General features: G+C 32.1%; 1 protein-coding gene across 1 annotated transcript in view; it reads right to left on the minus strand.

The window, feature by feature from the left end:
• Positions 1 to 897: 897 nt before the first annotated feature.
• LOC149529664 (uncharacterized) overlaps positions 898 to 23,986 on the minus strand; it is a 72,260-nt gene continuing 49,171 nt past the window's right edge. The window contains exon 2 of the mRNA XM_089808172.1: positions 898 to 1,587. Within this exon, the coding sequence (XP_089664298.1) occupies positions 898 to 1,587 (690 nt within the window). The remainder of the gene's footprint in view (positions 1,588 to 23,986) is intronic.

The raw sequence follows: 23,986 nt of genomic DNA on the forward strand, positions 1-23,986 counted from the left end.
AAATAGCATAGTATATATATATATATATATATACATATACACACACACACAATTATAGCATAGTATATATATATATATATATATATATATATATATAAACAAAGGGGGCACAAAGCAACGAAAATGACACCAATCAAAATGAACCACAAAAGAAGAGAATAATGACAGAAACTAACAAGGAATAAAAAGTAAAGAAAAAAGGAAGAAGGCAAAAATAGCCTAGAAATAATATATATACTATTGTAATGTAGTATATATGTGTGTGTGTGTGTGTGCAAAGAAGAAAAGAAACAAGGAGCACGACGCAATGAGAAAGAAAAAGGACACCACACCAAAAGAACAATGCAAAGAATAAAAATAATAAATAAAAATTAGTGAGGAGGAAAAAGACAAGAAAAAGCGAACAAAGGAAGAAGAAAAGAGGAACCAAGACTAGAAAGGACAAGAAGGGGGAGGCTGAGGTGGAGAACAAAAGGGGGGGGTTAGAGCCACGACACAAAGGATAGGATACACAAGAGGCAGAGGAGCGAGCAAGACCAGGGAAGAAGAGAGGAGAAAGGATAGGGAGGGGGGACACTCAAGGACAGTGATGCTATCCAGCGAACTTAATAATAGTTGCCAAGACTGGCTCAAGGACCATCCATCCTCTCGATTGAGATTAAGGGGATGGTGGTTAATTTCAATGGCTTCCACTAACTTCTTCTTGAAGTAGTTATCTTCCTTGACAAGGATTTGGGTGCTCTCGAGACAAATGTGGTGTTTGGTTGCAGATGAGTGCTCTGCTAGAGCAGATTTTCGGACTCTTTCATGTTTGATGTCTGCACCATGCTCCCTAATTCTAGTTTGGAATGAGCGACCCATTTCTCCTATGTAGGCTACACCACAAGAGCAAAAAATCTAGTAGACTCCTAAGTTTAGAAGAGCATCCTTGGAGTCCTTAAGAGGGGGAACATAGTTACGGATCCTGGACAGGGGTTTGAAGGTAACCCTGAGGCCCTTTTTGGACAAGATTTTGGCAATCTTTTGGGATATACCATCAAGGAAAGGAAGGGCCACGCTTAAGGGAGGAGGAGACAAAAGAGGTTTGAGGTTGGCACTGGCGAGAAGGAAAGATTTGGCTTGGTTAAGCACCTTAGATATTTGCTTATGAGAGTAACCATTAAGCTTGAAGACTTGGCGGAGATGGGTCAGCTCCTGGTTCAAGTTGTCATCATCGCAAATTCTAAGGTCTCTAAGAGCAAGGGTCTTGAGGATGCCAACCTTTTGGATAGGGTGATGGTGAGATGAAGAGTGGAGGTATAAATTAGTGTGCGTGGCCTTGCGATACACACAACGACCGAGGGTTCCATCTTCCTTCTTGATGAGAAGAACATCGAGGAAAGGTAACTGGTTGTTTGACTCAAGTTCCATCGTGAAAGAGATGTTGGTGGATAAGTTGTTGATGTGCTGGTGGAACTCCACTAGCTTGTCCTGACCATGTGGCCAACACACATTTGTGTCATCCACATATCGCTTCCACCATCTGGATTTAAGGGGGAAAGAGTGGAGGGCCACTTCTTCAAAATGCTCCATATAAAGGTTGGCGATCTACATAAAAGGTCAACTCAAGTCAATCGTGGTTAAATCTGGTCACATTTTGGTCAAATTTGATCTTTGCGTATGTGAATATGAGCAAATGTGAGTATGAATTCTAGCAACAATTTGATGCAAATTCTCATTCAACCTTTCAAAATGAAGAGATGAGGGTCTCTTAAATAGACTTTCCTGGAATTCATCAACGGTTGAGATCGATTTCAATCAACGGTCAGGATTAAAGGTGAAGTTCAGTCATAAAGGAAGATTTCCAAATTAAAGGGAGTTAAAAGATTTAATTTGAGTAAAATAAGGGGTTAACTGATTCAATTTGAGTAGAAAAAGGAGTTAACTGATTTAACTCATTTTTTATCAATAGTGAACTGGAAATTTTCCTTTTTGAACTGAAAAGAGATTTTGTTGAGATATTTAATTTAATAAAATGAGATATGCTCTCATAATTACTTTTTTTATTTAATTAAATAATCTTTAATTAATTAGAGACACTTTTATTATTTAATTAAATAACTTCATCTAATTAATTAGGAATGGGTCCTCTTTTAATTAAATAACTTTGTTTAATTAGTTAGAAGTAAGTACTCCATTTAATTAAATAATTTTATTTAATTATTTCAAAATTGTAATGCCTCGCCAAGGGATCCAAAGAATTTTACTAAGTTTACCAAACAATTTCTTTTTTAAACATGAAAGATAAAACCATTCATAACATTTGCGGAAGTAATAGGAACAATTCAAATGAAAATAAATATAACATATATACATAATAGGCTACATTCTTTAAAGATCTCTTAACGTTGTATCACATCTAATTAACTATTCATCTAACATCCCATCTTTATGAAATAAAAATGATACATCCAATGTACTTAAACAATATACAAGTGTCCTTTTTGTAATTATATTTTAGTTTAGCTCAATCATCCACTGTACATATCACAGGGTATGAAAAGCTTAAAAGAATAAACATCTAAGTAAATAAAGTACATCATCATCATCTAATATTAATCCATAATGCAATAACATAAATGAAATCACATATTATACAGGATACATCATCACAAAAGATATAAACATCCATCACAAAAGATAATCATATATCACAAACATAAATAACTAAGTGCACGGTTCCTCTCAACCGTAAATAGCATCATTAGACCATCGTGGATCCTAGCCATCCCTCTGTGCATAATATTCCAAAGCACCGAAGAGATCATCGATATTAACATAGTAGAAATGTCACTCCTAAAACATCCTACTAACATGCAAAATAAAGCATAGGATACCATCATCTAACATATGCAAATCATCAATATAGGAAACATACCAGCAAATACATCCATCATAAGGTATATCATCTATCATAATGCTCCAAGAACATAATGAAGATAAATACCAACCAAGAATGCTCCAGCCATGGTGTCTCCAATGGATCTCAAATGATAAGAGTGAAAATACACTACCACCCAACCGCGTGGAACCTAAGTGGTCCACTCCCACCATGCTGAGGAGATAATCTCAAGTCCCAAATAGGCTATCAATCCACAAAGCATAAAAAGTTCAAAAATCTTAAAAGTATACTAACTCAAAGATTCCACCACACACAAAATTGACATCTAATTCTTAAAGGCACACAATGACATGTTGGAAACATACTCTGCAAGCGGGAAGGTGTCATCGCAATTATCATGTACAAGTTACCCTGGCAGTTAGCTAAACTCCACAGGTCCATACTGATCTCATGCGGCCACTAGTATCCTCTCATACTGATGAAGTATACTACGGAATGCACGGTCGCAACCATGCGTTCTCACTACTCCCATCCTAGCCTATACAAGCACTCAAGACATGAGCGAGAACATCAATAATTATCTTTTTAGGTTTATTTAATCCCCATTTAGTGTGTAAATGTTATCACTTATTAACCAAACTTACAATGAGTTACCTTGGTAGCCACTTAGGGCTCTGACCCCTATTGCAAGCCACTTCTCGACACTACAAGTAGATTATCTACCCTAAGCTCATGGAATCATAAATCTCAAAATCATAAAAGATAATCCATAATAAAATCATCAAATATGCATAAAAGCATCAAATATCCATAATAAGAATCATCAAATCTCCAAGATAAGAATCATCAAATCTCCATGAGCATCTGAAAAAGCATCCATAGAAAATCATGACTACAACAGTTCTCGATTGGCAACTGAAGGCATCACTAATAATCATAAGTATCAATTGGTTCTCAATAACCAAAATATATCTCAAAATAAATGGTTCTCAACAAGCAACCAAGAATATCTCAAAATCATATTGATCGAAGACTCCAAAATGGTTGAGTCAAACATGTCACAACATGACATCATCAAGAAATAAATCTACATTTCAGTCCCATCATGACAACTAGAAAATAATCTAAGGATAACTGATCGATGACTCAAAAATGATTAGCTCAAGCATCTCAGATATATATACATCTCAACTTCACACATGAAGGCTAAAGAAAAAATGCAAATATTTCATAAAGCATACGATCAAATTACCATGGTTGGGCTTATAAAGATCGAGACCAATAAGATCAACATGTCATCATATCTCATAACCCCCGAGCCTTTGGTAACATCCTAGAACTGGTCAATACTAGTCAACCCAAAACCCAAAATAAGAAGCATATAGAATACATGATGCAAACACATGTTTTGATTTTGCTATCTTACATAGTTGAATCAAGTGTAGAAGTTTTCATTTTTCTATTTGCAAGTATATTTTCAAGTGTCTTAAGTTTCATCATTTGACCTACAAGTCAACCCATTTTCCTCGATAGCATTATCCTTCCATTATTAAGAATTACATTCTAAAAATAACTTAAGGATAAATATTCACTAAACTGATCATCATTGACATTTAATTAAATTGTTCTATATTTAACCATGATTTATATTCTAATTGATTAACCTTTCAACTTTTCTAAAATCATTATTCGTTTAGGTTATAAGAAAATCAGTTACTAGCCTTCAAATAAGAAGATTATAACTTCATTAAAATGATCAATTAACATAGGTACACCATCCATGACCTATTACATTCTAATAGTTTCAATTAAAAACCTAATTAAGTATTACTAAAGTTTGATTATTTTAATTTAATTGTTATTATCATTGACAACCATATAATATCTAAAGTCATTATTCAAGTCATCAGATTAAGACCTAACAACTTGATATCAATACTTTTAAAATTTCATAAAAGAATTATATCAATTAAATCTCTATTACATAACTTAATTATTAATTAAATCTAATTAACTCTCATTAATTGATTTAATTAATAATTGTATAACTATAGCAATGTTCTAATTAACATCAGTTGACTAATAACTAACTAGAATTCTGTAAGTTAAAAGTCAACTATACTTCAATACTCAAATGATCATATTAATAATTCAATAATAATAATCTTGTTAATAATTAATAACAAGCTATATTGGAAATCTTATTAATAATTCTATACTAACCAAATTCATCACTCCTTAACATAGTTTTCATTTATATTTTAATAATAACAAGTTATAATAAATCTCCAATACCAAGTATTATTATCTCAAATAAGTTTTTTCTATGTACGTTGATTCAATTAATTAATACTCCTCCAAATTATTAACCAATTTAATTTGATTAATATCTTTTACAGTACTTCAATCATTAACTAATCTCTTTTAGAATAACTCTGTTTGTATTAGTTGATAATTATTTAAACTATTTATATTATTATTTATTAATAGTTTGTTAGACCCAACAAACATTAATAAATAATAAACTTATCACAACTATAAATAATCAATCTAGAGAACTTTACATAAACTTCATTAGCTAACTCTTAATACCATTAAAGTATTCAAACGTATTAACCAATAACATAATAATTCAGTCTTAATCCAATATCATTCAAAAATTTTAAATTTAAATCAACATAATATAAATTATAATCTTACAATTATTTAATCAATATTGAAATAAACCATTAGACTCTATTTTCTAATTGTTCTAATAATATTTTGTCTATATAAAGATCCCTATCACAAACCAATAAGACTCATTGTAAATTTTAACATGAATAATTTTTAAATTCTTAACATTATCATCTTCATTAAACAACTCTAAAACTATTTAATATATATTAAATAGTATTCAATATACATTATAAAAAGTCCACTATATAAATCATATTAAAATCTCTTTTCTTTTAATATTCTCTCATTTAAAAATCTATTTACTTAGATTGACTAATAATTAATTACACTTCTTCTACTATTAACTAATCTTAATTAAATTTGATTTAATTAGATTAGATAATAAATCATATAAAACTAATGCATTTTAATAATATTCTAATAAAGAAATATTTCAATAATATTTTTAATTCATTCCATGCTTTGATATATTATTTTGTGAAGTTTAAGCATAAAGAATTCTTGGTTATGAAAAATGGAGAAATATCTGTTCTTGAATAAAACAATCCCAGTACGACGGCCATATCTCCCTAATGAACCGTTGGATCGGGCTGAAATTGAAATATGTTGGAGAGGGCCAAATTACGCCAATTCTGACTAGAGCGATCGAATAAATTCGATCTTGATAAAAAGTTATGAATGACTGAGTTCGGGTCTATCCAAGGGGCAGCGACAGGACAATTTGTGATGAATTAAGAATTTTCTCTTAAAATAATTATTTTCTAAATTTACCCATTCATTCATATAATAGGTTTATCCATTCGCATCTAAAAATATAATTTGATAGAAAGATTACATCTAATCGTTCAAATTTTCAACTTATAATTTCTATTTTAATTTCAAATCTTGTCTTTCTAATTTCACAATATAAATTCGAACTCAAACTCGATTAAGATCTAATTATTTCTCTTTAATTGAATTTAGGATTTTTCTATTATTTTCTTCTCATCCAAATAAAATATCTAGGTTTCAATTTCAAATACAAAGAGTATTCAAACACATAAAACAGATATGAAGAATACAGGAAGAGAAAGAGTGCAAAGAGAATATGAAAATATCACGAGTGCACCTGGACACTGATGCTAATTTTCCATGTCTCAGAAGTCCATAGAAAATCCCTTCTTTTTTCATCATTCGCAATTCTTCCAAGAATCCAAGCTGATCAAATCCTCTAAGTGATTAGAAGTGCTAGAAGGAGCATAGAAGTAAGTAAAAAATATATGAGCATACGAATCTTCTCCCATGAATGTAAGCTTTGAAGCTTCTATTTTTATTTTTTAGCTTGTAGCTCGTGGCTTCCCTTAAGCTTGTAAATTTCATTAAGCTTTTTATTTAAGCTTCTATGAATTCCTAAATATCAAGAGCTCTCAAGAAACTTTTGGATTGCTTCTTGAAACCGCTGAAAAGTGTCACCAACTAAGCACGAGTCTTTTCCAATTCTTTTTGATGAGTCATAGAATTGTAGATACCTTGTGCTTAATTGATGCACTAACCCCCGTGTTGTTGACACATGTTAATTCTCATACAAGCTTGTAACTCCAATTTACTTTACTCTTTCTAATTTTATTTATTTGTTTATTAAGTCTCATGCACTAACTTTAATATCTCCACTTTTCAATCTTAATATATTTATATTTTAATCATATGAGATTTAAAATCTTTTAATAATTTAAAATATATTTTTCACTTTTAAATTTTATTTTTCAAAACTTTATTTCTAAAATATTTATTAGCTTTAATAATAATATTATTTAGTCATTTATTTAAAAATGAGCTCCAAATATATTATTATTAAAATAAATATTATCACATTCCAAATTTAATATTATAACTTTTATCTTCCAATTTAATTATTTTATTTTAAAATTTAATTATTTTATTTAATTAATTTTCTAATTAATTAAATAAAATAAATATTAAAATATCATATTAATTTTTCATTAAATTAAATCTTTTAATTAGGCTTAATTAATAGAAAATACTCCAAAGACTCATAAAGATAAAAATATGAAAAATTTATCATAGAACAAATCATACAAAATAAATTTAAAGGGTTAAAAATCATGAAATATGTCATCTGACACATTCAGTGGGTATTTAACTTAGATACTTGTCCTAATTTTTCAATTAGGACAAATGGCTCAAAGGGTTGGGATTTGGACTTGAGAATTTATCTCCCCTCTCTTATCATTGAGATAATGTGATAGAGTACGCTCATCTTGGCAATTCAGGGAAGTTGATACCTGATACCTACAACCTGTATAAAAATCATGCATGTACAAACACAATATATACTAAATTAAACAGACAATGGTAGGAAGTGGTGCATCATGTAGATCCCAATTAGCAGGTGATTACGACTCCCTTCCTTAACCACATCAGACAGATCATATAAAAGCAAACACGCAAGGCAAACACGCACACCATACACATGCAAGTATGGAGTAAGTATCCATAAAAAAGCACATATGATAATAAATCATCTTACTAATCACCATACATACATGAAATGTAGAGTCTAAGTAATCTCATCACATAATAAACTTAATCCATAGCACAATATCTGATAATCTCAAAAGAATGCTGCTAACCAACAACATAAAACTAGTTCTAAAAGAGTTCAGCAATGATAACAAAATGTGAACCAGGGCAAGCACTACATCCACCCCCCCAGGATTAGGCTTACTCCTAGAAGCCTACAAGAATGAAAAGTTAAGATAATTACTATGCGAGTCCCATTGAACCCTTTTCCTCCCTACAGGGGAAACATAATTCCACTGAGGATATTACAACACCCTTAGAGCAATATGATTTTGGTTTAATAGTAAACCAAAAACTATATCGATCCAACATCATTCTTTTAACATCTACTAAAATAGATTCTCTAATGCATTCTAAACAAGAATAACTTAATGCTTGCAAAGATAAACAAAGGTATACTACCTTGAAACTTAGATAAAAGATACATGTTTTGCAACTAGAATAAATTTTAAATTTTAAATTTTTCCTTCCTATAAGTTTTTAGTAAAATTTTTAGTTTTGAAAGCTAAGTGTTGAAATATAAAGAAAATATGCAAGTAACAGTTTTAAGTTCTGTTTCAGTTCACCTAGTTTCAAGTTTTCAGTTTGAAAAAGATACACGTGATAGTTTTAAGTTTTCGTTTTATTCAACTAGTTAATAGCTAGTAGCATTCCAATATATCCAGAGCTCCCAATGTTGAAACTTAGGCTCTAATACCAAATGTAATGCCCCGCTAAGGGATCCAAAGAATTTTACTAAGTTTGCCAAACAATTTTTTTTTAAACATGAAAGATAAAACCATTCATAACATTTGCGGAAGTAATAACAACAATTCAAATGAAAATAAACATAACATATATACATAACAGGCTACATTCTTTAAAGATCCCTTAACGTTGTATCACATCTAGTTAACTATTCATCTAACATCTCATCCTTATGAAATGACAATGATACATCCAATGTACTTAAACAATATACAAGTGTCCTTTTTGTAATTATATTTTAGTTTAGCTGAATCATCCATTGTACATATCACAGGGTATGAAAAGCTTAAAAGAATAAACATCTAAGTAAATAAAGTACATCATCATCATCTAATATTAATCCATGATGCAATAACATAAATGAAACCACATATCATACATGATACATCTATTGGATACAATTGATAATTGCATGATTGTCTTTGATGTTACACAAATGTCATATCAGTCATCAGACAGAGTCTACCGAGCTCAGAAGGTAAGTACAGCTGTTGACAGAGTTTACCGAGCTTGCAAGGTAAACAAAGGAAGTTCAGTGTTTTTCGAGCTCACTCGGTAAACAAAGGATATGAGATAGGCTATCAGTATTTACCGAGTTTACTCGGTCATCAAAGAAAAGTAGCAGACAGTGAAAAGTAGCAGACAGTGTTAACCGAGCTCACTCGGTCATCGAAGAAAAATAGCAGACAGTGTTAACCGAGCTCACTCAGTCATCGAAGAAAAGCAATAGACAGTGTTAACCGAGCTCACTCGGTCATCAAAGGTAAGTCAGAGAAATTGGTGTTTACCGAGTTCACTCGGCGACTGAAGGATTTCACGAAATTCTCTGTATTAACCGAGCTCAGTCGGTTAACACAAGAATTATTTTCTGTGCAGTATTTACCGAGTTAAGTTGGCCAGCGAAGGATTTCTCGAAGGTTAAATAATTAAAGTTAATTACTTTATGTAATGTATGAAGCCGACTTATAGCACAATTATTTATAATTGTAACTTGTATTTGAGCTGACTTAATAATCTGAAAGGTATATATGAAGGATCAAGTTACGAATTCAAGTATGGATGTATGAATGTGAACAAGCTAGCAGATATGATTGAATATCTAATATCAAATTATAAGAAAGGTCAGAGCAAATTTTTGAAGGACCAGTGATGCAGAGTTGCATTTGATCAGAGAAGATCCAGAGGAACAGAACAGAGATCTGTATCAACAAAGATAAGTTGTATTTATTTCAGATCACTCATTGTTACTTTCTAACAATTGTAACAGTGTTTTCAAATCTCTTAACAGAGTGGGTTTAACAGCCTTTTGTAAAATCCTCTAACAAGGTGGCAATTCAGTTGAATTGATCTAAAGACCTCTAGCAAGGCCACTCCTAGCAGGGTGATTAAATCCTCTAACAAGGTCGCACCTAAAAGTGTGTTTTGTAACCTTTAACAAGGTTGGCTCCTAACAAGGCTCACTTCAGAAGAGTGAAAAACAGTAACTAGTTACATTGGTGGTTTTTCCCATATTGGGTTTCCACGTTAAAACTGGTGTCTCTTGTCTCTTGTTTCTTGTGTTTTCAGTTTGATTATATGAGTATCAGCAATGAGTATTTCCTTTGACATCTTAAGGGACTTGTGGGAAAAGTTTTTGTAGTAACTGATTCACCCTTCCCCTCTCAGTTACTCCATTCTCATTTCCAACAATTGGTATCAGAGCTTATTGGTGCTTGCAGGAAAAGATTTCAAGGATCTAAGCCAAAGATCAAGATGTTTTACAAGAGAGAAATTTCAAGACTCAACAAAAATAACTTCTCTGCATGGCAAGGATTGATGAAACTTCATTTGGCTACTATTGGTGATACAGGACTGAAATATCTTGATAAAAAATACAAAGAACCTTCCGGCACATTATCTGTCAATGATATTGCTGAAAAGAAGACTCATAACAATATGATGATAGACATTGCATCTGCACTAAGCTATGAAGAATTTGATGATATCAAGGATTGCCAAACCGCTTTTGACATGTGGAACAAGCTGAAAGAAATCTATGGAGGAGATGACAATGTGAAAAGAGAAAAAGCAGAAAGTCTAAGAGGACAATTTGACCAAATGAGAATGAGAGAGGATGAAAACATTGCCAAATATGTTGATAGAATCAAAGCATGTGTCAGTGCAATCAGGGCATCTGGAGGTGATATCAAAGAAGAGACGGTTATAAGTAAAGTTCTCAGAACTTTGCTTCCCATCTATGCAATCAGAGTTTCTGCAATTCAAGAAAGAAGGTGTGAAGAAAATCATAATATCAATTTGGAGGCTATAGTTGGAAGACTAACCGCATTTGAACTAGACAATTTTGACAACTATGTTCCAGCTTCCAAAAACACTGAATCAGCATTTGAGGCCAAACTTTCATTCAAAGATAAAGGCAAAAAGAAATCAGAGTCAGAAAGTGATGATGAATCAGACCAAAGTTCGGACAGTGACCTTGAAGTAATTGAAGCTCTACTGGCAAAGAAATACTCCAGAGGCAGAGGAAAATATAAAGGTAAAGTTCCTCTAATCTGTTTTTCATGTGAAGAAATTGGTCATATTGCAGCTAGGTGCCCAAACAAGCAGAACAATGATGAAAAGAAGGGTCATAAATGGAATAGAAAGAAAGATTACAAATCATTCAAGAACAAAGGTAAGAAATCATGTTTCATGGCTGAAAATTCTAAGGATTCTGATAATAGTGAAGATGAAATTGTTTATATTGCTGTGAAAGATGATTCTGATAGTGATGAGGAAGATAAAATGGCTCTTATCTCTCATATAAGTATGAATGATACATGGATTATTGACAGTGGTTGCTCTCATCATATGACTGGTGATAAAACTAAGTTTGATCAGTTTGAAGATTATGATGGTGGCAGTGTAAGGTTTGGTAATAATGAACCTCGTTTCATAAAAGGAAGAGGAAGAATCTCTCTAACCAAAAAACTTATATGCAACAATGCCTATTGGGTTGAAGGTCTTAAACATAACTTGCTAAGTGTGGCACAGTTACTCAATACTGGATTTAAGGTGAAATTCATGCATGGAAAGGCAAGACTGTTAAATGAGCAAGGAAAGCTGATAGGATCTGGCACACAAACTAAAGGTAACTTGTTCTACCTAGAACTTGGTGAATGCTCATGTTTTATTGCTCAAATTGAAGAAATTTGGTTATGGCATAAGAGGTTGTGTCATGTCAATTTTGATAATCTGGTGAAGATAAGCAAATTCAAAAAGGTAAGAGGCATTCCTAATATAAAGAAACCTGAGGTCAGTTTATGCAAGAATTGTCAGATTGGTAAAATGGGAAAGACTAGTTTTAAAAGTAAAAGCTACCAGTCTGAAGATATATTAGAAATTGTGCATACTGATTTATGTGGACCCATTGGAATTGAAAGTTATACTGGAGAAAAGTTCTTCATTCTTTTTGTTGATGATTACTCAAGAATGATGACTGTTATGTATCTAAGGAATAAATCAGAAGCTTTTGAGAAATTCAAATGGTACTTGGCAAGAGTAGAAAAAGAAACAGGGAAAAGATTGAAATGCTTAAGGTCAGACAGAGGTGGTGAATTCATTTCACATGAGTTCAATAACTTCTGCATTGAAAGAGGAATTAAAAGACAAGTTTCAGCACCAAGAACTCCAGAACAAAATGGGATAGCTGAAAGAAGAAATAGATCCATTATGGATTGTGCAAGGACCCTAATGATTGAAAAGAACATTGCTATCAAATACTGGAAGGAAGCTATCAGCACTGCAGTTCATACCTTGAACCGAGTACAACTGAAAAAGGACTCATTCAAAACTCCCTATGAATTATGGTATGGCTACAAACCCAATGTAAGTTATCTGAAAATATTTGGAAGCAAATGTTATATTCTGAAAGAATCTAGAAAAGGTAAATTTGATGTAAAAGGAGATGAAGGAATATTTCTAGGTTACTCTTGTAAAAGCAAAGCATATAGATGTTTAAATCTATCTACTCACAAGGTCATAGAAAGTGCACATGTGAAAGTTGATGAGTTTGCAGAGAAATCAGAAGAAGAAAGCAAGAAGGTTCCTGAAGACTACAGAAGATTTATTTACATTGAACCTGATACTATACCAAGTACTCCAGTTAATCAGGAATCCTCAACTCCTGAGTCATCAATGACCGAGTTGCAGGAAGTTCAAACCGAGATACAGGAAGTTTTTACCGAGCTAAAAGAATCCGAGTCACTTTCAGACTCTACCAAGCAAGTATCTACCGAGTCTGAATCTACCGAGCGAGAACAACAAGTATCTGAAGTACAAAGGGACAACAATGAAACTCATTCAAGAAGTAAAGAATCTGTGTTAGCTAAATATGTCAGAAGGCATCATGCTCCAGATCAGATCATTGGAGACAAATCTGAAGGAACTCTGACAAGAAGTAAGTTAAAAGGCACTTGTTTACTTGCTGATTTTGAACCTAGAAATATCAAAGATGCATTGGCAAATGATAGTTGGATTGAGGCTATGAATGAAGAAATAGAACAGATAGAGAAAAACAAAACATGGACTCTTGTATCTAGACCCAAAGATAAGAATGTGATTGGAACAAAATGGGTATTCAGAAATAAACTAAATGAAGATGGCAAGGTATCAAGAAACAAAGCTAGACTAGTATGCAAATGATATGCTCAAGAAGAAGGTATAGACTATGGAGAAACCTTTGCTCCTGTTGCAAGATTGGAAGGTGTAAGAACCTTACTTGCATATGCTGCTCACAAAGGATTCAAAGTTTATCAGATGGATGTCAAGTCAGCATTTCTCAATGGAATACTGGATGAAGAAGTTTACATTGAACAACCTGAAGGTTTTATTGATCCAGATAAGAAGGACATGGTCTGCAAATTACACAAGGCGCTGTATGGTCTAAAACAAGCTCCTAGAGCATGGTATGAAAGATTGCATAACTATCTTATTCAGATTGGTTTTCAAAGGACTAATGATAACAGTAGCTTGTATATAAAAGAAGGTCCAGATAATAAGATTGTTTTGGCAGAAATATTTGTAGATGACACTGTTTTCACAGGCAATGATGATCTATGCAAAGAATTTTCAGAACAAATGAACAAGGAGTTTGAGATGTCTATGTTTGGTGAGATTAAATTCTTTATAGGTCTTCAAATCCAACAAAGTAAGAATGGCATCTTCATCACACAGTCAAAATACATCAAGGAGATATTAAAAAAATTTGGTATGGAGGATTGTAAACCAGTTGGAACCCCTATGTGTACTGGATTGAAACTTACCAAGGAAGATGAATCCAAAGAAGTGGATCAAACACTGTATAGATCTATGATTGGAAAGTTGCAGTATGTAGTACATACTAGGCCAGATATTGCTCTTGCAGTCAGTATTGTAGCAAGATTTTCAGCAAAACCAAGAGAAACTCATATAATGGCAATCAAAAGAATAATGAGATATTTGAAAGGAAATGAAGATTATGGGCTATGGTATAAATTTGGAGGTAATTTGGATTTGAAGGTATTTACTGATGCTGATTGGGCAGGAAACCTTGATGACAGGAAAAGCACAAGTGGAGGAGCATTCTTTCTTGGAAAGAGATTGGTTTCTTGGACAAGCAAAAAGCAGAATTGTACATCCCAATCTACAGCAGAGGCAGAGTATGTTTCTGCAGTAGTAAATTGCTCAAATATTGTTTGGTTTAAGCAGTTATTGCAAGGAATGAGGATGGAAATCAAAGAACCAGTTGTTATGTTCTGTGACAATACTAGTGCAATCAATATATCAAAGAATCCAGTGATGCATTCTAAAACCAAGCATATTGCAATCAAATATTATTTTGTCAGAGAATTGGTACAAGACAAGGAGATCAGATTGGAATATGTCAATTCAAAGGAACAAATTGCTGACATATTCACAAAGCCACTACCTAAGGATGCATTCTTGTATCTCAGAGGTAAGTTAGGGGTTACACCCCTATCCGAAATTCACTAAAAACAAGTTTTAGTGATGCATCAACGCATACCAAAATGAAAATCTATCTGTTGATGCAGTCAAATCTGAAAGCTTTGCATATGAATCAGTACTACAGGTACATTCAATTTCATTTAAGTTCTATTGTCTTTGGCATTTGTTGTCAAAAAGGGAGAGATTTCCTTTACTGTCATATCTTTCTAAAATTTGTGTGAAAAAGAAAGTTCTTATGTAATTCCTTCACAGAGGGAGATTGCTGAAAGAGGGAGAATTGTTGTGATGACACATTGTGCTGATAAGGACTTGTTTTCAAATTTCATTTCTGCTATGACATGTTGTGTTGCCATCAATGCCAAAGAGGGAGATTGTTGGATACAATTGATAATTGCATGATTGTCTTTGATGTTACACAAATGTCATATCAGTCATCAGACAGAGTCTACCGAGCTCAGAAGGTAAGTACAGCTGTTGACAGAGTTTACCGAGCTTGCAAGGTAAAAAAAGGAAGTTTAGTGTTTTCTGAGCTCACTCGGTAAACAAAGGATATGAGATAGGCTGTCAGTATTTACCGAGTTTACTCGGTCATCAAAGAAAAGTAGCAGACAGTGAAAAGTAGCAGACAGTGTTAACCGAGCTCACTCAGTCATCGAAGAAAAATAGCAGACAGTGTTAACCGAGCTCACTCGGTCATCGAAGAAAAGCAACAGACAGTGTTAACCGAGCTCACTCGGTCATCAAAGGTAAGTCGGAGAAATCGGTGTTTATCGAGTTCACTCGGCGACTGAAGGATTTCACGAAATTCTCTGTATTAACCGAGCTCAGTCGGTTAACACAAGAATTATTTTCTGTGCAGTATTTACCGAGTTAAGTCAGCCAGCGAAGGATTTCTCGAAGGTTAAATAATTAAAGTTAATTAATTTATGTAATGTATGAAGCCGACTTATAGCACAATTATTTATAATTGTAACTTGTATTTGAGCCGACTTAATAATCTGAAAGGTATATATGAAGGATCAAGTTACGAATTCAAGTATGGATGTATGAATGTGAACAAGCTAGCAGATATGATTGAATATCTAATATGCGAATTATAAGAAAGGTCAGAGAAAATTTTTGAAGGACCAGTGATGCAGAGTTGCATTTGATCAGAGAAGATCCAGAGTAACAGAACAGAGATCTGTATCAGCAAAGATAAGTTGTATTTATTTCAGATCACTCATTGTTACTTTCTAACAATTGTAACAGTGTTTTCAAATCTCTTAATAGAGTGGGTTTAACAGCCTTTTGTAAAATCCTCTAACAAGGTGGCAATTCAGTTGAATTGATCTAAAGACCTCTAGCAAGGCCACTCCTAGCAGGGTGATTAAATCCTCTAACAAGGTCGCACCTAACAGTGTGTTTTGTAACCTTTAACAAGGTTGGCTCCTAACAGGGCTCACTTCAGAAGAGTGAAAAACAGTAACTAGTTACATTGGTGGTTTTTCCCATATTGGGTTTCCACGTTAAAACTGGTGTCTCTTGTCTCTTGTTTCTTGTGTTTTCAGTTTGATTATATGAGTATCAGCAATGAGTATTTCCTTTGACATCTTAAGGGACTTGTGGGAAAAGTTTTTGTAGTAACTGATTCACCCCTCCCCTCTCAGTTACTCCATTCTCATTTCCAACAACATCATCACAAAAGATATAAACATCCATCACAAAAGATAACCATATATCTCAAACATAAATAACTAAGTGCACGGTTCCTCTCAACCGTAAATAGCATCATTAGACCATCGTGGATCTTAGCCATCCCTCCGTGCGTAACATTTCAAAGCACTGAAGAGATCATCGGTATTAACATAGTAGGAATGTCACTTGTAAAACATCTTACTAACATGCAAAGTAAAGCATAGGATACCATCATTTAACATATGCAAATCATCAATATAGGAAACATACCAACAAATACATCCATCATAAGGTTTATCATCTATCATAATGCTCCAAGAACATAATGAAGATAAATACCAACCAAGAATGCTCCAGCCATGGTGTGTCTGACAGATCTCAAATGATAAGAGTGAAAATGCACCACCACCCGACTGCGTGGAACCTAAGTGGTCCACTCCCACCGTGCTGAGGAGATAATCTGAAGTCTCAAACAGGCTATCAATCCACAAAGCATAAAAAGTTTAGGAATCTTAAAATTATATTAACTCAAAGGTTCCAACACACACAAAATCGACATCTAATTCCCAGAGGCACACAATGACATGTAGAAAACTTACTCTGTAAGCGGAAAAGTGTCATCGCAATTATCATGTACAAGTTACCCTAGCAGTTAGCTAAACTCCACGGGTCCATATTGATCTCATGCGGCTACTAGTATCCTCTCATACTGACGAGACATACTACGGAACGCACAATCGCAACCATGCATTCTCACTACTCTCATCCTAGCCTGTACAAGCACTTAAGGCATGGGTGAGAACATCAACAATTATCTTTTTTGGTTCATTTAATCCCCATTTAGTGTGTAAATGTTATCACTTATTAACCAAAATTACAATGAGTTACCCTAGCAGCCACTTAGGGCCTCAGCCTCCATTGTAAGCCACTTCCCATCACTACAAGTAGATTACTTACCCTAAGCTCATGGAATCATAAATCTCAAAATTATAAAAGATAATCCATAATAAAATCATCAAATATGTATAAAAGAATCAAATATCCATAATAAGAATCATCAAATTTTCAAGATAAGAATCATCAAATCTCCATGAGCATCTGAAAAAGTATCCATAGAAAATCATGACCACAACAGTTCTCTATTGGCAACTAAAGGCATCACTGATAATCATAAGTATCAATTGGTTCTCAATAACCAAAATATATCTCAAGATAAATGGTTCTCAACAAGCAACCAATAATATCTCAAAATCATACTGATTGAAGACTCCAAAATGATTGAGTCAAACATGTCACAACATGACATCATCAATAAATAAATCCACATTTCAGTCCCATCATGGCGACTAGAAAATAATCCAAGGATAACTGATCGATGATTCAAAAATGGTTAGCTCAAGCATCTCAGATATATATACATCTTAGCTTCACACATGAAGGTTGAAGAACAAATACAAACATTTCATAGAGCATACGATCACATTACCATGGTTGGGCTTATAAATATCGAGACCAATAAGATCAACATGCCATCATATCTCATAACCCCCGAGCCTCTGATAACATCCTAGGACTGGTCAACACTAGTCAACACAAAACCCAAAATAAGAAGCATATAGAATACACGATGCAAACACATGTTTTGGTTTTGCTATCTTACATAGTTGAATCAAGTGTAGAGATTTCTAGTTTTCTATTTGCAAGTATATTTTCAAGTGTCTTAAGTTTCATCATTTGACCTACAAGTCAACCCATTTTTTCCGATAGCATTATCCTTCTATTATTAAGAATTACATTCTAAGAATAACTTAAGGATAAATATTCACTAAACTGATCATCATTGACATTTAATTAAATTGTTCTATATTTAACAATGATCCATAGTATAATTGATTAACCTTTCAACTTTTCTAGGATCATTATTCGTTTAGGTTATAAGAAAATCAGTTGCTAGTCTTAAAATAAGAAGATTATAACTTCATTAAAATGATCAATTAACATAGGTACACCATCCATTACCTATTACATTCTAATAGTTTCAATTGAAACATTAATTAAGTATTACTAAAATTTGATTCTTTTAATTTAATTGTTATCACCATTAACAACCATATAATATCTAAAGTTATTATTAAAGTCATCAGATTAAAACCTAATAACTTGATATCAATACTTTTAAAATCTCATTAAAAGAATTATATCAATTAAATATCTATTACATAACTTAATTATTAATTAAATCTAATTAACTCTCATTAATTGATTTAATTAATAATTGTATAACCATAGCAACGTTCTAATTAACATCAGTTGACTAATAACTAACTAAAATTCTGTAAGTTAAAAATCAACTATACTTCAATACTCAAATGATCATATTAATAATTCAATAATAATAATCTTGTTAATAATTAATAACAAGCTATATTGAAAATCTTATTAATAATTCTATACTAACCAAATTCATCACTCTTCAACAAAGTTTTCATTTATATTTTAGTAATAACAAGTTATAATAAATCTCCAATACCAAATATTATTATCTCAAATAAGTTTTCCCTATGTACATTGATTCAATTAATTAATACTCCTCCAAATTATTAACCAATTCAATTTGATTAATATCTTTTACAGTACTTCAATCATTAACTAATCTCTTTTAGAGTAACTCTGTTCATATTAGTTGATAACTATTTATACTATTATTTATTAATAGTTTGTTAGACCCAAAAAATATTAATAAATAATAAACTTATCACAACTATAAATAATTAATCTAGAGAACTTTACATAAACTTCATTAGCTAACTCTTAATACCATTAAAATATTCAAACATATTAACCAATAACATAATAATTCAGTTTTAATCCAATATCATTCACAGTTTCTAAATTTAAATCAACATAATATAAATTATCATCTTACAATTATTTAATCAATATTGAAATAAACCATTAGACTTCATTTTCTAATTGTTCTAATAATATTTTGTTGATGCATGATGCTCCTGCGGTACGGGTGGTGTGGCCCGTCATCAGTGGTATCAGAGCAGGAGTTCCTGAGTGTGCGGACAGATCGTCGAACGTGAGGCAGTTTGCACCAGGACCTTGAGTTGGGTGAAGTTTGTGAAGAAGTTCTTGATTGTGTAGACAGATCGCCGACTGTGAGGCAGTTTGCACAAGGTTCTTGTGTTGCATGAGATTTGTCTTCTAAAGACTTGATTATGGAGAAGAGAAAGAAGAAGATGAATTTTGTGATTGGATGGATTCTAAGGATTCCTCGACTTGAGAAATTTAGAGCAAGAAATCAACAATCATTGCTAGTTGATTTGCAGAAGCAAGTGAATGAATTAGAAGTTGAGTTACAGAAGAGAAGAGCACATTACCAGAAAAGAGACATTGATAATTATTTGGATGCAGAAAAGGAAGATGATCCAGTAGAAGAGCAAGTGGATGCAGAGGAAATTATTTGCAAACCTAAAGTTGAAGAAGATGAACGAGAAGAGGAAGAGCATAAAGAGGACAAGATTTATGAACCTAAAATAGATCAAGATGATTTGAAGATTGCAGCAATGGAGGAAAAGCATAGTGCCTTCGTTGGAGATCAAACAAGTGAAGTAGTTACATGCATGAAAGAGGCAAGAAAAGATGAATATGTCAAAGAGGTAAATTCTTATGAATTATATGATGCTGAATTTGAGGTGATTTTGAAAGATATTAATGATGGTTTGCATGAGGATCTTGTTCATGATGTATGGTATGCAAAGGAAGATTGGTATGGTGTTGCTCGATTTATTACAGGTGTAATTAATTCAACAAGATTGGATGAGGATGAGAGTTATACTTGGATAGAGTTCATTGCGAGAGAGCATTTTCAGCAGCAAACAGTTGTTCCGACTAGGTGTTGGAAAAGAAGAAAGAAGGAAATATATCGGCATCTGATACTTGTTCCAGCTATGTGTTGCAGGAAAAGAAAAAAAATCTGTCAACAGTGGCTACTTCATTTTGTGAATCCATATTCACAAAAATTTTCCTACCATGGGAGTCGGATGCAGGAGCATCATGCATCAGAAAAAAAAATAAAAATGTGGAAGCCTTTAGTGAAGATGAAGATGGTTCTATATCTTTCTTTTGACATCAAAGTGTGGGGCACACTTTTCTATCTACCAAGGGAGTCTGATGCAAGAGCATCTTGCATGGGAAAATTAAATTATTAAAAAAAAAAAAAAAAAAAAAAAAAAAAAAAAGGAAAAAAAAAAAAAAAAAAAAAAAAATTTGTGGAGGAGAGAGAAAGTGACGAAAATGGAAGGAAAATAATTAAAAATAGAAAATAGAAAAAGTGGAGAAAAGAGGAATCTCTATTAATCAAGGTGTATAAGTGGCAATTTAGAAATTTGTGGAAAGATCTTAAATCATGTATTTAATATTTGTTGGGTGCTTAGTTGCATTTGGGTGGGAATTTAATATTTATTTAAAAGTAGTTGTATTTACCTTTTATCCCACATTGCTTGTGTTTGTAATGTCTTGGGTTAGAAGTGCCTATTTAAGAAAGGCTTATAATCGTTTGTAATAAAGTTCAAGGAATGGAAGCTCTTCTAAAGGAAGTTGGAGAAATAGAAGCTCTTCAAGTGTAAGTTCTTGAATTGTAAGCTCTTCAAATGTAATCTCTTCTAATGAATTTCAAGTATTAATGGAAGTTTTGTGAAGCATTTTTGTCATCTCTCTTGTCTCCATATTATTGCATTTTTGGTTGTGAGTTGGTACGGGTGGTGTGGCCCGTCATCATTTGTCTATTTAAAGATCCCTATCACAAACCAATAAGACTTATTATAGATTTTAACATAAATAATCTCCAAATTCTTAACATTATCATCTTCATTAAACAACTCTAAAATTGTTTAATATATATTAAATAGTATTCAATATACATTATAAAAAGTCCACTATATAAACCATATTAAAATCTCTTTTCTTTTAATATTCTCTCATTTAAAAATCTATTTACTTAGATTGACTAATAATTAATTACACTTCTTCTGCTATTAACTAATCTTAATTAAATTTGATTTAATTAGATTAGATAATAAATCATATAAAACTAATACATTTTAATAAGATTCTAATAAAGAAAGATTTCAATAATATCTTTAATTCATTCTATGCTTTCATATATTATTTTGTGAAGTTTAAGCATAAAAAATTTTTGGTTATGGAAAATGGAGAAATATCTATTTTTTTAAAAAAAAAGTCTCAATACGATGGTCATATCTCCCTAATGAACCGTTGGATCGAGCTGAAATTGAAATATGTTGGGGAGGGCCAAGTTGCGACAATTCTGACCGGAGCGATCGAATAAATTTGAATTCAATAAAAAGTTATGAATGAATGAGTTCGGATCTATCCAAGGGGCAGCAACAGGACAATTTGTGATGAATTAAAAATTTTCTCTTAAAATAATTTTTCTCTAAATTTATCCATTCATTCATCTAATAGGTTTGTCCATTCGAATCTGAAAATATAATTTGATAGAAAGATTACATCTAATCGTTCGAGTTTTCAACTTAGAATTTTTATTTTAATTTCAAATCTTGTCTTTCTAATTTCACAATATAAATTCGAACCCAAACCCGATTAAGATCTAAGTATTTCTCCTTAATTAGATCTAAGATTTTTCTATTGTTTTCTTCTCATCCAAATAAAATATCTAGATTTCAATTTCAAATACAGAGAGTATTCAGACACATAAAACAGATATGATGAAGACAGGAAGAGAAAGAGTGCAAAAGGAATATGAGAATATCACGAGTGCACCTAGACACTAATGCTAATTTTTCATGCTTCAGAAGTCTGTAAAAAATCTCTTCCTTCTCTATCATTCGCAATACTTCCAAGAATCCAAGCCGATCGAATCCTCCAAGTGATTAGAAGTGCTAGAAGGAGCATAGAAGTAAGTAGAAAATATATGACCATACGAATCTTGTCCCATGCATGTAAGATTTGAAGCTTCTATTTTTATTTTTTAGCTTGTAGCTCGTGGCTTCTCTTAAGCTTGTAACTTCCATTAAGCTTTTCATTTAAGCTTCTATGAATGCCTGAATATCAAGAGCTCTCAAGAAACCTTTGGATTGCTTCTTGAAACCGCTGAAAAGTGTCACCAACTAAGCATGAGTCTTTTCCAATTCTTTTTGATGAGTCATAGAATTGTAGATACCTTGTGCTTAATTGATGCACTAACCCTTGTGTTGTTGACACATGTTAATTCCCATGCAAGCTTGTAACTCCAATTTACTTTACTCTTTCTAATTTTATTTATTTATTTATTAAGTCTCATGCACTAACTTTAATATCTCCACTTTTCAATTTTAATATATTTATATTTTAATCATATGAGATTTAGAATCTTTTAATAATTTAAAATATATTTTCCACTTTTAAATTTCATTTTCCAAAACTTTATTGCTAAAATATTTATTAGCTTTAATAATAATATTATTTAGTCATTTATTTAAAAATGAGCTCAAAATATATTATTATTAAAATAAATATTGTCACATTCCAAATTTAATATTATAACTTTTATCTTTCAATTTAATTATTTTATTTTCAAATTTAATTATTTTATTTAATTAATTTTTAAATTAATTAAATTAAATAAATATTAAAATATCATATTAATTTTTCATTAAATTAAAATATTAATTAAATCTTTTAATTAGACTTAATTAATAGAAAATACTCCAAAGACTCATAAAGGTAAAAATACGAAAAATTCATTATAGAACAAATCATACAAAATAAATTTAAAGGGTTAAAAATTATGAAATATGTCATCCGACACATTCGGTGGGTATTCAACTCAAATACTTGTCCTAATTTTTCAATTAAGACAAATGGCTCAAAGATTTGGAATTTGGACTTGAGAATTTATCTCCCCTCTCTTATCATTGAGATAATGTGATAGGGTACGCTCATCCTAGCAATTCAAGGAAGTCGATACCCGGTACCTGCAACCTGCATAAAAACCATGCATGTACAAACACAATATATACTAAACTAAACAGACAATGGTAGGAAGTGGTGCATAATGTAGGTCTCGACTAGCAGGTGACTACGACTCTCTTCCATAACCACATCAGACACACCATACAAAAGCAAACACGCAAGGGAAATACGCACACCATATACATGCAAGTATGGGGTAAGTATCCATAAGAAAAAACATATGATAATAAATCATCTTACCAATCACTATACATACATAAAATTTAGAGTCTAAGTAATCTCATCACATTATAAATTGAATCCATAGCACAATATATGATAATCTCAAAAGAATGCTGCTAACTAACAACATAAAACTAGTTCTAAAAGAGTTCAGCAATAATAACAAAATGTAAACTAGGGTAGGCACTACAATTTTTTTTTTCGAAACTAGTCAAC

The sequence above is a fragment of the Cupressus sempervirens genome, chromosome 11 (assembly GCF_028749045.1).
Source record: "Cupressus sempervirens isolate cs-2001-9-10 chromosome 11, ASM2874904v1, whole genome shotgun sequence".
NCBI lineage: Eukaryota > Viridiplantae > Streptophyta > Pinopsida > Cupressales > Cupressaceae > Cupressus > Cupressus sempervirens.